Source organism: Cyanistes caeruleus, chromosome 20 (genome assembly GCF_971803275.1).
Source record: "Cyanistes caeruleus chromosome 20, bCyaCae1.hap1.1, whole genome shotgun sequence".
Taxonomy (NCBI): Eukaryota; Metazoa; Chordata; class Aves; order Passeriformes; family Paridae; genus Cyanistes; species Cyanistes caeruleus.
This window is the reverse complement of record NC_141720.1, coordinates 8,285,139-8,297,710: the sequence shown is the minus strand read 5'-3', so window position 1 is coordinate 8,297,710 and position 12,572 is coordinate 8,285,139. Positions and strand designations below refer to the sequence as shown.

Sequence of the window (12,572 nt, the reverse complement as noted above, 5' to 3'; positions counted from 1 at the left end):
GGCTATGGAGTCCAGAAGGATTTATCAGGGCACACTCCAACCCAGAGGGCTGACAGATTATATTTGGTGTTTGAGGACCACACCCTGAAGTAAAGAGAGGTGGAGCAATAAATTGAAGAGTCTGAATCAAAGCATGAAAGCAGAAAGGAATGACTTGGGTGGAAAATGAATGTATTGAGCTAATGAATCATTTTGAGGCAAAACAAGAAATTAAATGTACGCTGAAAGCTGGCACATTAAGAAAAGGGCTGCGGGTTTTTATCCAGTTTGCATTTCAAAATGCTGAAACGAAGTATGTCGGATGGTGAAATCCCATTAAGAAATAACGCTGTGAGCAGGGAAACCAGGATTTGGTTAACAGGAAATGAGGACTTTGCTTTTCCTCCCAGAGCAGCCTGGAACTGCCCTTGTGCCATGGGGCAAAAGATGGTTGGGTTCTGATCTCTGGGGCAAGAGCAGAGGGCAGAGCTCAGCGTGCCTGACAGCTCCTGGCAGGAGAGGGGAAACCAAGGACCAGCCGTTTCTCCCCAGAATTTGGCACAGGACGGTGATTCTGGGTGTTCTGACAGCCTGGCAGGGGGATGGAAGGTGTGCTTAGGGCATGGAGCTGTGCCAGAGGGAATTGTCAGCTTTTCATTCTGAAAGGAAAGTCCTTTGGATCCCAGATTCTCATTCCAGGGCAGCTCCTGCCCTGCTCTCCCAGCCAGCCCTCTCACAGCCGCATGTCCCAGGCTCTGGGAAGACCCTTCCAGTCAATACGTTGACTTTTTGTACAAAAACATTTAAAGGAATCCTGTGCTGGAGCCCGATTATTCACTTCGGTTTAGGTCACGCCGCGGTGACCATCAGTGAATTTATTCTTTATTTCCAGCCTGTAAAGGGTCAGCAGGCCCTGCAGTGGGGCTGGGCCGTGGGGCAGCGCTGGGGGATGTGTTGGCACGGCTTGGGCTGGGCTTGGCGTGTTGGGGTGACACGGCAAGAGCTGGGTGGCCTCGAGGAGCCGCGGTGCCACCTCTGTCCGTGGTGCTGAGCCCTGTGCCCCAGCCAGGCCGTGGTGCCTTCAGGATGTTTTTGGTTCCTGGCTGCCATCAAACACGAGCTGGAGCAGCTCTGGGCTGGTGGCATTCCCAAAACAGGGAAGGATGCTCAGTCCTTTGCCCCCACTCCTTTCCAATCCCACCTGTGCACTCAGGTGTTATCTCCAGCTCAGCTCTCCCCCAACCACAGCGAGTTCCCTTTTCTGCTGGGTATCTCGAGAAATCCATGCCAAGAGTGTGGAAGGAGCAGCAGCTTTTGCTGTCACCTGCAGAGGGAAGAGTGGGTCACTCAGGTAAGGTGCACCTGGCCAGGTGAGGGGGATCTGAGCCCTGCTGGCCACTCTGAGGGAGCAGCAGGGAGCTCCTCTCCGCTCGGTTCACAGCGGGAGCGTTTGGGAGGGGACCGAGCTCTGCTGCTTTGTGTCTGAGAGAGCCAAACCTGCTGAGTCTGTTCCCTGGCACGCAGTCTGCACGCTGCTCTGTACACAGAGGAATAAGATAAAATAGCTTCCTCCTCCTCATGTTGCTACCGAAAAACAGCGATGGGGAAAGAAAATAATCCTTCAGCCCCTGCCCTGCCTGTGGTGATAAGAGCGGTGCAATCCTCCTTTTGGAGCCAGGCAAGGCAATTTCATTATTTAGCAAACAAAGCCCTTTCAGAGATTTCTGCATTGTGGACGTTTTCTCGGCGGTTTTGCACCAAATCTGTTGCGGCAGCAAGGCCAGAGAGTTTGCCTTGACTCCCCTCACTACCAAAATAAATGTACAGGGCAGGATTGTTCCACTGAGCAGCCGTGACTGGGGAGAGAGAAGAAGGAAGGAGATGGTACGTGCCGACAGCTCTAAACTGATTGCGGTGAGGATTGCTATGTATGAGAGAGTTCAGGGGGGAAAGAGGAGGAAGTCACAGAGGGAGCCGAGGCTCGCAGGATGGCAAGAGCCAAGCTGAAGAATTCCCCTTCAGAGAGCAATTCCCGTGTCAAAACTGTCCCACCGGCGACGACAGAAGATGTCCACGGGGTGAGCCCCTTGTTACCGTCTCGGAGGATGGGATCCATGGGGAGTGATGTCGGACAAAGGTATTGCAGGACTGCAGTGGTGCGTGGGGAGGCTGGGTGGGGGAGGCAGCACCCTTTATCTTTCAAATGAGAGGGAAAGGATTAGTGCCTCCACGGGCTGGAGGGGTGGTGGATCAAACCCTTCGGATAGCCGCGTTAAAGAGCCACGCCAGCTCCAAAGTTGTGTTATGAAATAGGGAGCTGGAGCAGAAGGAAACCAGTTCCTTTAAATTTTTTATAGGTTCTTTTTTGATTTATTTTTTTTTTTTTAATATGTCTAAAGCGTGTCTGACCATGGGGCTGCCACACACCACTGGTAACTTGCACTGCACCTTCCCTGTGCAGTATAAACCCCAAGCTTATTTACACTGCTAACGCCACGGTACGCACTGTACATAAGCACCATGTTTGTATGGCAGGAGAGATGCTCGGCCCCCCCATCTGAGCAATAATTTATTTGTAACTGCAATAAAAAAAAAAAAATTAAAAAAAAAAATGCTGCCATAGGAAATGCTGCAGCCTTCCTGCAAGCACACAGCTGAGAGCACAGCGAGGAAGGAGCTGTTTTTCAGGAGGATGAGAACGCCTTGCGCTGCACTGGGATTTCAGTGATTCAGAAGGAGCCAGGTCCCCTAGATACAATGAGGATGCAAATGTCACTAATTCAGTTCTTGTTCTGTTCATTCCATTTTCTGTCTCATTCTTTTCCCTCCATCTACCCAGCCTTTCAGCCCATCCATGCTGCCTCACCTGTGACTGTGTACTGTATGTCTTCTAGGATGTAATTTGGTGCAAATGAGCACGGCAGGAAAGCTCCTGCTCAGGGGGAATTTTACTTGCTTGGCTTTAGACTGGAATGAATTAATGCCTCAGCTTTTGCCTCTTGGCATATCTGGGGGGAGGCTGGCACGGAGCCAGGACCAGCAGCTGTGGTGCCCGCCGGGGAAGCCGAGGAGGGAGGTGTGTGCTGGGGAGCCCGAGCCGTGCCGGGCACATGCTTCAGTCTCCAGGTCTGGGAGGCAGAGTCCTGGCACACCGGGGAGCTGCGAGTGCGTCCCTGGCGCGCGGTGCCAGCGCTCCAGATGGCACCGGTGCCGGGGCTCTGGTGAGCAAACACTGGGAGCTGGTGGGGCGCTGCCTCTGCCTCTGCCAGGCGAGGGCTTACACGTGTGAGGGCTGAGAATGGGCATCGTGGGGCTAAACCCCTGCAGCTGCTGTGGCCTCAGCATGTTTTGACAGTCTGGGTCTGCTCCCAGTGCGGGTCAGGCTGTTTGTGGTCTGGTTTCGTGCCTTGCTTTCATTGCTGCAAAAAACAGATACCAAAGCTGGACCTGTCCTGGGGGTACCTGAATCTCAGGGGGAAAAGCCTTTGGAGCGAGGTTGCTTCCTCTCTGTGCTCTTCCAAGTCCTGGTGGTGTCCCCTCAGGACAGGGTCAGTGCTCAAACCAGGTGTGTAGGGGCCAGAAAAATACAACTGGGAGACTGCTACAAACCCGTTCCACTGATCAGCAGTGGTTAAACATGCAAGAGGGGCTTCTCCTCTTTGGCACCCAGGGCCCCCAAACCTTCATCCCAGGGCTGATCCTCCTTGTCTTTTGTGGGAGCACAGCATAAAGTAGGGATGCTCCAAGGATTCTTGGAGCAATTCCAATAATCGCATTGCTATGGTGTTTTGGTGGACCCTCGAGAGGAGGTGCTGCATAAAGACCAAATTATCTGGGTTTCACTGGAATTTTAAGTGATTTGCTGCAGTCTTGTTGTAAGAGACTGCTGCTGTGAGGTAGAGAAGCTGGTGGAGCACTTTGACACCCCTGTGGCAGCGGGCAGAGCCCTGCAATCCCCACTGCCAGGATCTCCTCCTTCCCTGGGCACTGCTTCCCAACAATGAGCTGGCAATTCAAATTGAGATTTCTGCACTTCTCTTCCACTGCTGCAGCAAAGGCAGGGAGATTGGTTTGGAAGTGAGGAAGAGGGAGTTTGAGATGCTTCGTGTCTCCCAAAGCCAGACTCAAGCAGCGTTACCAAGTTAGCAGTTCCTGGGAGCTGGGAGTGGATTTCCAGGTGATGGTGGAAGGAGATGTGTGTTACAGGGTGTTCTCAGGATGCAAATGATCCCTCCTGGTGATTGAAGCCGGGGAAATTTATTCTCACCTACTTTATTTACCTCCTTACTCTGTCTCTGAGTCATTGCAGCATCTCAAAGCTTTTAGGGGTTCCCAGTCAAAACAGGAGGAAAGGATTTGAATTCATCTGAGGGAAAACCACTCCACAGCCTGGGAGTAAAGAGGGGAATTCAGGACTTCCCCTGGGCATCCAGGGCAGGGATATTTTCCTGTGTCTGGTGACCTGCAGGTGAGATGGGACCAGCCCAGGTGCCCATGTGGAAGTATCCTCCACCAAAGAGGCTTGGAGTTATTTCTGTGTGCCAGGGACTGCTGTGAGATGGGGATGGAACTGGGCCATGCCAGGGAGGGCAGGCTGAGCTGCAGAACTGCCCTGGCAGCAGGTGACGGTGACTGGAAACAGCCAGGTGTTTCCAGAGGCAGGTTTGTCCCTTGTGCTGGGGGGGATTTGAAGGGGGAAAGGTGTGAAGGGAAGCAGAGCTCCACAGAGCACTCTGTGTTTGGGCAGGACATGCAAACATCTGTTTGGATCTCATTTCACAGAGCACTGATCTCCCTGCAGCACCCGAGATGTGGGTTTGAAAACACAAAGGTTTTTACAAGATAACCATGTCCTGTTTGTGCAGCTCTGCTGGAAGCAGGGGAAGCTCTGGCCACTGCCTGTCCCAGGGCACGCTGTGACTCCGGAGGGATTGCAAACATTCCCGTTTGGTGTCTGCTTTGGACACTCTGCCCCAGCCCTTGGCAGGGCTCTGGGTCCCCTCCCTGCCCCGTGGCCCCCCCAGACTCCTTCAGTTGTGTTTGTTGAGCTTCTGATAACAGAACTGTGAGCTGCTGAGGTTTGGGAGGGAGATTAGCATTGCAGAAGAGCTGGGCTTGGAGAGGACCTGGAGGGCTGGACTGGCTTTAAAGTTGTCCCAGCTGGCTCAGGACCAGTCCTGCTGGGTTTTGAACATCTCACTGGACATTTCTCAGCTTCTTTGGGTGCCAGGTGCAGGTTTGATCATTCTCTGGGTGAATAATTTTTCCCTCGCTGCATTTGGTACCTTTTCCCTCTTGTCCTTTCACGGGGTGTCCCAGAGGATCCTGGCTGCTCCTTTCCCCTCAGGCAGCCCAAGGCAGCAGCTGGATCCTTCCCTCCCTTTCCTTCTCCTTCAGGCTGCTCCCACCCCCTGCAGCCTTGCCTCGTCTCTCAGCTGGAGATATTTTTGGCAGGAATAAATGGGACTGTGCTTCAGCCCTGTTCCAGTCAGCAAGGTGGCTGGAGTCTCCTCGGTGGGAAAGAGCTCTGCTAGGCCGAGTTTAACACGGGGTTCCTGGAGGTAAAGCACTCCAGAGAGTGAGGAATTCACCCAAATGTGTCTGAAAATAGAATTTCTGACTGATGGATGGAACAGGCCTGATAGTAACAAACAGGGCTTGCTAAATGTGGTTTTTTTGCCTGACACTTGTGCACAAATGAACCACAGAAAGGTCCAGTCTGGCCAATGAAACCACTACAGCCACTCAGTCCTTGCAGGAGCTCTCCAGGTGATGCTCTCCACAGGACACATTTTTAACATTTCTTTAACATAAGCTTTTTCCAGCAGAGCCCTTTCAGAGCCCTCTCTGTCCTCAGCCAATGCCATGTGCTGGTTTGCTGCCTCAGCTCTGGGTGAGGGGCTTTTGTGCAGCATAAATGTTGTGCCAGGGACATCCCCTGAGTGGGGTTTGCCCACCCCTGCCCTGCTCCATCCTTGGCTCTTCTGCTGCTCCTCTCCTGGCTGGGGATGAGGGTTTGTACCAGAGATGTGAGCAGGGCTGGAGGTGCTGGGATGCTGTGCCAGCGCTGGCCCCACACTGCTCTCGCTGAGTGGGGCTGTCAGTGACACTTTGGGAGGGAGGGCAGGGCCCAGCATGGCTGGGGGAGCCCTTCTGGAGGATCTGGAAGGGAATCTGGGGGATCCAACAGGCTTTGCTTCTGAAGCACTTTGGCTGTGATGTGCTTTGCTCCGCTGGGCACCCTGGCTGGATGTGTTTTTGGGGGTGTCTCTGGATGGAGGGCACTGGGTTTGTTTGCTGGCAGCCTGCTGATCTCTGCCCACGCTGCAGCATCTCCCAGCCTTGCCCTGGCCGTACCCAACCCACGGGCTGCTCTCAGCTCTGGGTCCAAGCACCCAGCCCTCCTGTCCCTGGGGAGGGCTGAGCATCCCCCTCCTGCCAGCCTTGGATGGGCGTCACTCGGGCTCTTCTTCTGTCAGGCCGGCTCAGTGGCACTGCTCGGGCTTCTGGGCGTTTCTCTGGGGGCTGCTGAGGCTGCTGTCAGGTGGGATGGATGGTGCAGGGAGCTCAGGTGCTGTCAGGTGGGATGGATGGAGCAGGGAGCTCAGGTGCTGTCAGGTGGGATGGATGGTGCAGGGAGCTCAGGTGCTGTCAGGTGGATGGTGCAGGAGCTCAGGTGCTCTCAGGTGGATGGTGCAGGAGCTCAGGTGCTGTCAGGTGGGATGGATGGTGCAGGGAGCTCAGGTGCTCTCAGGTGGATGGTGCAGGAGCTCAGGTGCTGTCAGGTGGGATGGATGGTGCAGGAGCTCAGGTGCTGTCAGGTGGGATGGATGGTGCAGGGAGTTCGGGTGCTGTCAGGGGGATGGTGCAGGGAGCTCAGGTGCTCTCAGGTGGGATGGATGGTGCAGGGAGCTCAGGTGCTCTCAGGTGGGATGGATGGTGCAGGGAGTTCGGGTGCTGGGCTCAGCTCTCATCACGGCACAGCTCGATGTGATGGTCAGGGCATGTCACACTGCACTGGGAACGGAGAGAAACACGACAGAAATCTCTCATGAGCTGAACAGGAGAACACGGTTTATTACCTCAGATCTTCTTTTATAGACCAATATGTGAAAGTCCAGAAAGGTAAAACTCTTCCTGGTCAGTGAACCATCGCCATCACCATCATCAGTCAGTGGTGTACAGCACCCCCTGATAAACAACACCTGCAGATCCTTGTGCTTTACCAAGGACTCTGGATTCCTTCTCATGCTTTCCCAGGCCAGAGTGAGAAGCCTGTGTGACTTAATTTCACACAGGCTCTGTTCTCCCTGCCTGCTTTCAGCATCCACAGGGGAACATTCCCAGATGCTGCTGGCAGCACAGGGAGCTGCCATCCTTCACACCGAGCAGAGCCCTCCCTCAGCACCGGCAGTCTCACCCTGGCCTGCAGAGTCTGGGCTTCATCCTGCTTCTTTTCCTTTCCCCAGAGCTGCTGGAAGTGCCCCAAAGTGCTGGAACAGCCCCGAGCTCTGCTCATCCTCCTGCTTCTGCAGCTGTTCCTGTGCACAGGGACAGCACTGACAGCGGTGTGTCCCCTCCAGGGCCCAGCCCTGAGCTCCCTCCAGCTTTTGGGTGTGTTTGTGGCTGCTCCTGTGCCTGTGGGGCCCTTCTCCCAGCCCCAGGCCCGCTCTGGCAGGAGGTGTTTGCCCTGTGCCACCCCCAGGGCTGGGAGCTGAGCTTTGGGAGTGCTGAGCTCTCCTCCCACGGCTGCCGGGGAGCGCGGAGGAGCTCGGTGCCCTACATAGCCCTGACAGGCAGACACCATCCTCACCTAAGGATGCCACACTTGGCACTCACACTTGGGCTTCTGCTCTGTTTATTTTAGGCTCCTCATTCCCATCAGGTCCCATCAGGGCACAGGGATTAGCATATTCCTCCCCCAGGGGAGGCTTTCCTGCTTGCTCTAACAGTGGCACCCTCTGAGCGACCCATGAGGGTCTGTGCCACGCCAGGACCTCTTATCTCACCTCCAAACTTGTCCACTGTCCTTCCCCCACAAGGATCAGTCACTTGTCAGGACTGCAGGGACTCATTTAGCTCATTAGCAAAGGCAGGAGCTGTGTCAGAGCATCTGCAGGGCCTTTTTGCCCAGGCTTGGCAGTGCCTGCCCTCTCCATCTACCTGAAAGGAGCTTGTAGCCACGTGGGATCGGTCTCTTCTTCCAAGAAACAATCACCAAGACAAGAAGAAATGGCCTCAAGTTGTGCCAGGGGAGATTTAGGTTCGTTTGGGGGGGAAATTTCTTTACCAAAAGGGCTGTCCAGCCCTGGCATAGGTGGAGTCCCCATCCCCGGAGGGATCTGAATGATGTGTGGTTGTGGTGTTTGGGGCATGGCTTAGTGGCGTGCTTGGCAGTGCTGGGGGTATGCTTTGATGATCTTAGAGGTTTTTTCCAACCTCAGTGGATCTGTGGCTGATTCTGGGAGAGGCACAACTTTCTGGAAGGTATCTCCAGGCCAGGCTGGACACTGGGCTGGGAACAGCCTGTCCGGCTGCAGCGAGCGCCGCTGCGGCTCTGGCACCGCGCCTGCTGCTTTCCAAACTTTATGTGTTTGAGTTGTGATATGGCTTTTGCAGAGGAATGCCAAGGAAAAGTACTCCTGTGATTAAAGCAGCACCCTGGGGGGGCAGCTGAGCCCGAGCTGAGCTGTCTCCTGCCCGGGCGGCTGCTCCAGGGCCAGCAGCGGCAGAGCCTGTCCGGCTGGCACCTCTGCAGCTGTCTGTGAGCTCCTGGTGGCTTTTCCAGGTGCCCACCAGCACAGCTGGCTGAGTTCCTCCACCCCAGGGGTGCTGGAGGCTCAAGTCCCTTCCCTGGGGTCATCCCTGCTCCATCCCTCAGCCGGGAAGGGGAGCTGCCCTTCCCTCCCCTCTCACACAGGTTTGCGAGCAGACTTGTGCCTCTTCCTCTCGCTTTCCCCTTCCTCTTGCTCGTTCCTTCTCCCCCTCTTTACTTTCTTTTTTCATCTCCTCCCATCTGTCCTTCTCACATCAGGCTATTTTGGGCTGAGTTTCTCACTGTCAATATGGTAGGAACCGTGGTGCAGCTCCTGTCTCTAGAGGATGAACACTGCTTTGGGAAGCCTCCCCAGGCACTCACCTTGCTTGGCTCACATTCACCCCCCTGCCTTGACCCTCTCTTGAAGGCATTTCGAGATCAGGGTGGAAAAGCATTAAATCCTGCCCAGAGCCAGGGGACAAAGTCATCAGATTTAATACCTTTCCACCTCAGTCTTGAAATGCCTCTGAGCCTTGCAAGTGGTTATTAAAGCAGCCTGAAGCCAAGAGTGGTGTTGGCAGGTCATTACTTGTGTCTGTAACTTCCAGAGGCTTCAAGTCAAGGCATGAATTTTTTTGTTGCTTTGTTTTGTTCATTTGGAAATGATGGCTGTAAATTGAATAGGAAATTCACCACCAGAAGTGAATTTTTAATGTCCTTCATTTACCAAAAATTCGGGAGACAGTGGTGAAGGCACAGAGTTTGCTGGGAAGGAGCAGGTCCCTGTGTGAGCTGGGCTGAGCTGCTGCTGTGCTTTTCTTCTCCCTCCCTCTGAGCATCCTGGAGCCCTTGAAACACAGGGACAGCATTTAGCCTCAAATTACCAGCACGAGGCACATGAGCTAAGTGTCACCCAGATCCTGCAGTGCCCTGGCAGAGCTGGGGGAGAGCTGGGGCTGGCTGCCTTCCCCAGAGAGAAGGGAATTGCTGCCCCAGTTCTTGGGGTATTGGAGCCCAGGGGTGCTGTGCACATCCCTGCCCAGCTCAGCTTTGCTGGGAGGTGCTGGAGCCAGAGCTGAGGAGGCAGGATGAGGTGGAAGGTGCTGCTCAGCCTCCAGCATGGGTGGGCAGGTGATTGCTCTCTCTTTTACATAAGCAAGCTTTATTATGGCTTTGTTCTAATAATAAATGTGCCTTTGTCTCTTCACCTTCTAGTAAAACCTTCCCCTTTTGTGAGGGGCTGTAGCTTGAAAGGTGGGGGCAGACCTATCTCTGAAGCAGCCAAGAAGTTCCATCCCCCTCTGCTCCTCTCCTTTCTCCCACCCTTCCCTGCTCTGCTCTCCTGTCTGGGAGGTGTTGCTGGTGCCAGCCTGGCCTTGTGGTTTGTGCTTGGCAGCACCAGGACAAGGGGCCTCAGTTTCCCCTGCCTGGGGACAGCTCTGCTCTCCCAGCCCTGGATCCTGGAGGGGAGCAAAGGTCGTTTCTCTGCCTGTGCCGTCCTTGTTTTCCATGGGAATGGGATGAGCCGAGCTTTGTCTGCTCTCGTGGAGCCAGATCTGGATGAAATAAAAAGGTCAATTTGAAGTAGATTATCTTAAACACATTAAAAGCCAGCGTAACCTTTCTGACTCCATTAAGTGGCTTTAGTTCTGTATATTGTAAATCACTCTTAAAGCCTTTTTGGGATCTGGAAAACGGCTGTTTTCCAGATGAGATTTCAAATGATTTTTAGTTTTCTTGGAGAAATCTCTATATTCTCTCAGCAACTGGACTGTTGGTGAGAGTTTGGGTGCCTGGTGGGAAGAAGGAGAGGTTTCAGTGGGATACCTCAAATCATTTCTTCCCTCTGTGACCAGCACAACGAAGTTCACTCATTTGGGAGCCAAAAGCACCTTTTTGTTACCAAAAAAAAGGTTATTTTATTGCATGTGCTTTAACCAAGGCACAGAGTGGCCAAAGCCACCCTTGGGGAGGCTCATGACTCTCCATGACTTTGGAATCCCTTTTGTTTGTGGTGCCTCCATGTGAGTGAGGTGTTTATCTGAGGTGTTTATTCTCCTCCTGAGCCCGTGGCTTTGGGGGGAGGAATCCTGGGAATCTCCCTGGCTCATCCCAGTTCTCCAGAACCTTCAGCTTCTGCAGGGCCCCATTGATCTGTGTGGTTTTGTGCCTTTGCTGCTTGGCTTTCAGGAGGGCTGCTGTGCAGCTGGAATTAGCTCCTGTTCCTCCACCCTTCCCGGCTGCCAGCTGGCACCAGATTAGGAGAAAACCAAATCATTTGCTGATTCTTTCCCCATAAACATCTCTGTGAGGCAGAAAAGGCCACTGCTCCAAACCAAAGGCAGGCGGAGGGGCCCGAGCAGCCCCTGCTGCTAACGTGGGATAATCCAATTTAGCTGGAGGGAGCCTGAGCTGGCAGAGCTCTGCTCTGCAGCTGGAGAAAATCCGGGATGCTGGGCAGGAATAAATGCCAGGGCTGCTCCAAGGCACAGCCCAGCTGTAGAGCCACCCCAGGGCTCCTTCTTGCTGCGAGAGGTGGCACAAGAAACTGCTTTGGTGTCAATTAACTTCATGCTCCAGGAGGAGCTTTGCTTGCAGGAGAAAGCTGGAAATGAGCAGGGAAGTGGGGGAAGATGGCAGGAGCTGAGCCCAGAGAAGAAGAGGCTCTGGGGAGATCCTACAGCACTCTCCAGTAGCTAAAGGGGCTCCAAAAGAGCTGGAGAAGGACTTTGGATAAGGGACTGAAGTGACAGGACAAGGGGGAATGGCTTCACACTGACAGAAAGCAGGGCTAGGTTAAATACTGGGGATAAATCCTTCCCTGGGAGGGTGGGGAGGCCCTGGCACAGGGGGCCCCATCTCTGGGAATGTCCAAGGCCAGGCTGGCCAGGGCTTGGATCAACCTGAGATAGAGGAAGGAGCAATGAGCTCCTCCCCAGCCTCTGCACAGACCAGACCCCAGGAATAGGAGCAAAATAAATCCTGTCCCAGGGAGGCTGCTCCTCGTAGCTGAGGGATGGATCAGCTTCCTCTGGGCTCCCATTTCTGCTGAAATGTGAATTTATTGCTTTTATTTAGTCTGAACTGTGCCTGAGTGCTGCAGACTCGTAAAGCAAAAGCAAAATGCAAGAAAAACCTTTATGTTCTGCAGCAGCCCCCTTGGCTTTGATGTTTCCTGGTGTCCCTGGCTCACAGTTAATAAGGGAAGGAGAGAGGGCACGGCTGGGACAGGGAAGGACCCAGGCTCAGGCAGGCTCAGTGGATGATGGGCACCCAGGGCCATCCCAGGGCTGTCTTGATGACAGCATCGCTTTTTCAGGGGGATTTTTTGCTTTGCAGCTGTAATGGCTGTGTTTGATAACCCTGTGCTGTCTGTCTGTCTGTCTGTCTGTCTGTGGGATGTACAGTACACGAGCACAGGCCCTTTGCCTCCCACCCACTCTTGTTTTTCTCTGTGATCTTCCTCCCCTTGCCTTGAACCCCTCATCACCCTCATCATTCCTCTCTGTTATTTGATTTGATTTTTGGTTTATTTTTTATTCTATTTACTTTTCCCTTCTCTGCTCATCACTCATGTCTGTAAAACCAGCCCAGGAGAGGCACAATGAGTTCCTGAAAGCACCAATCCTTCAAAGTCTCATTTCTCAGCACCAAGTGCGGCACTGATTAGAGGCAGAGCAGCGACACAATTCGTGAGAATCATTAAAAAGGAAAATAAAAAAGGCATAAAACAGGCACAAAACCTGGTTTTATCCATGGAGCCAAGTCCTTAAAGGGGCTGTAAGTGGCCAAGCCACCAGAGCATCACTGGGAGCTGAGCAGGGACATGTCCCAG

At 53.7% G+C, this 12,572-nt stretch overlaps 1 protein-coding gene across 12 annotated transcripts in view; it reads left to right on the top strand.

The window, feature by feature from the left end:
- KCNT1 (potassium sodium-activated channel subfamily T member 1) overlaps positions 1 to 12,572 on the top strand; it is an 81,462-nt gene that overhangs the window by 37,576 nt on the left and 31,314 nt on the right. For 2 of the 12 annotated variants that reach the window (XM_086858789.1, XM_086858790.1), the window contains exon 1: positions 1,523 to 2,116. The exons of 7 other annotated variants lie outside the window; for them this stretch is intronic. In XM_086858789.1, coding sequence (XP_086714915.1) covers positions 1,968 to 2,116 — 149 coding nt within the window. In that variant the 5' untranslated portion in view covers positions 1,523 to 1,967. Of the gene's footprint in view, positions 1 to 1,521; positions 2,117 to 12,572 lie in introns of those variants that run through there. 3 more of the 12 variants (XM_086858788.1, XM_086858792.1, XM_086858791.1) reach the window with 3 other exon arrangements.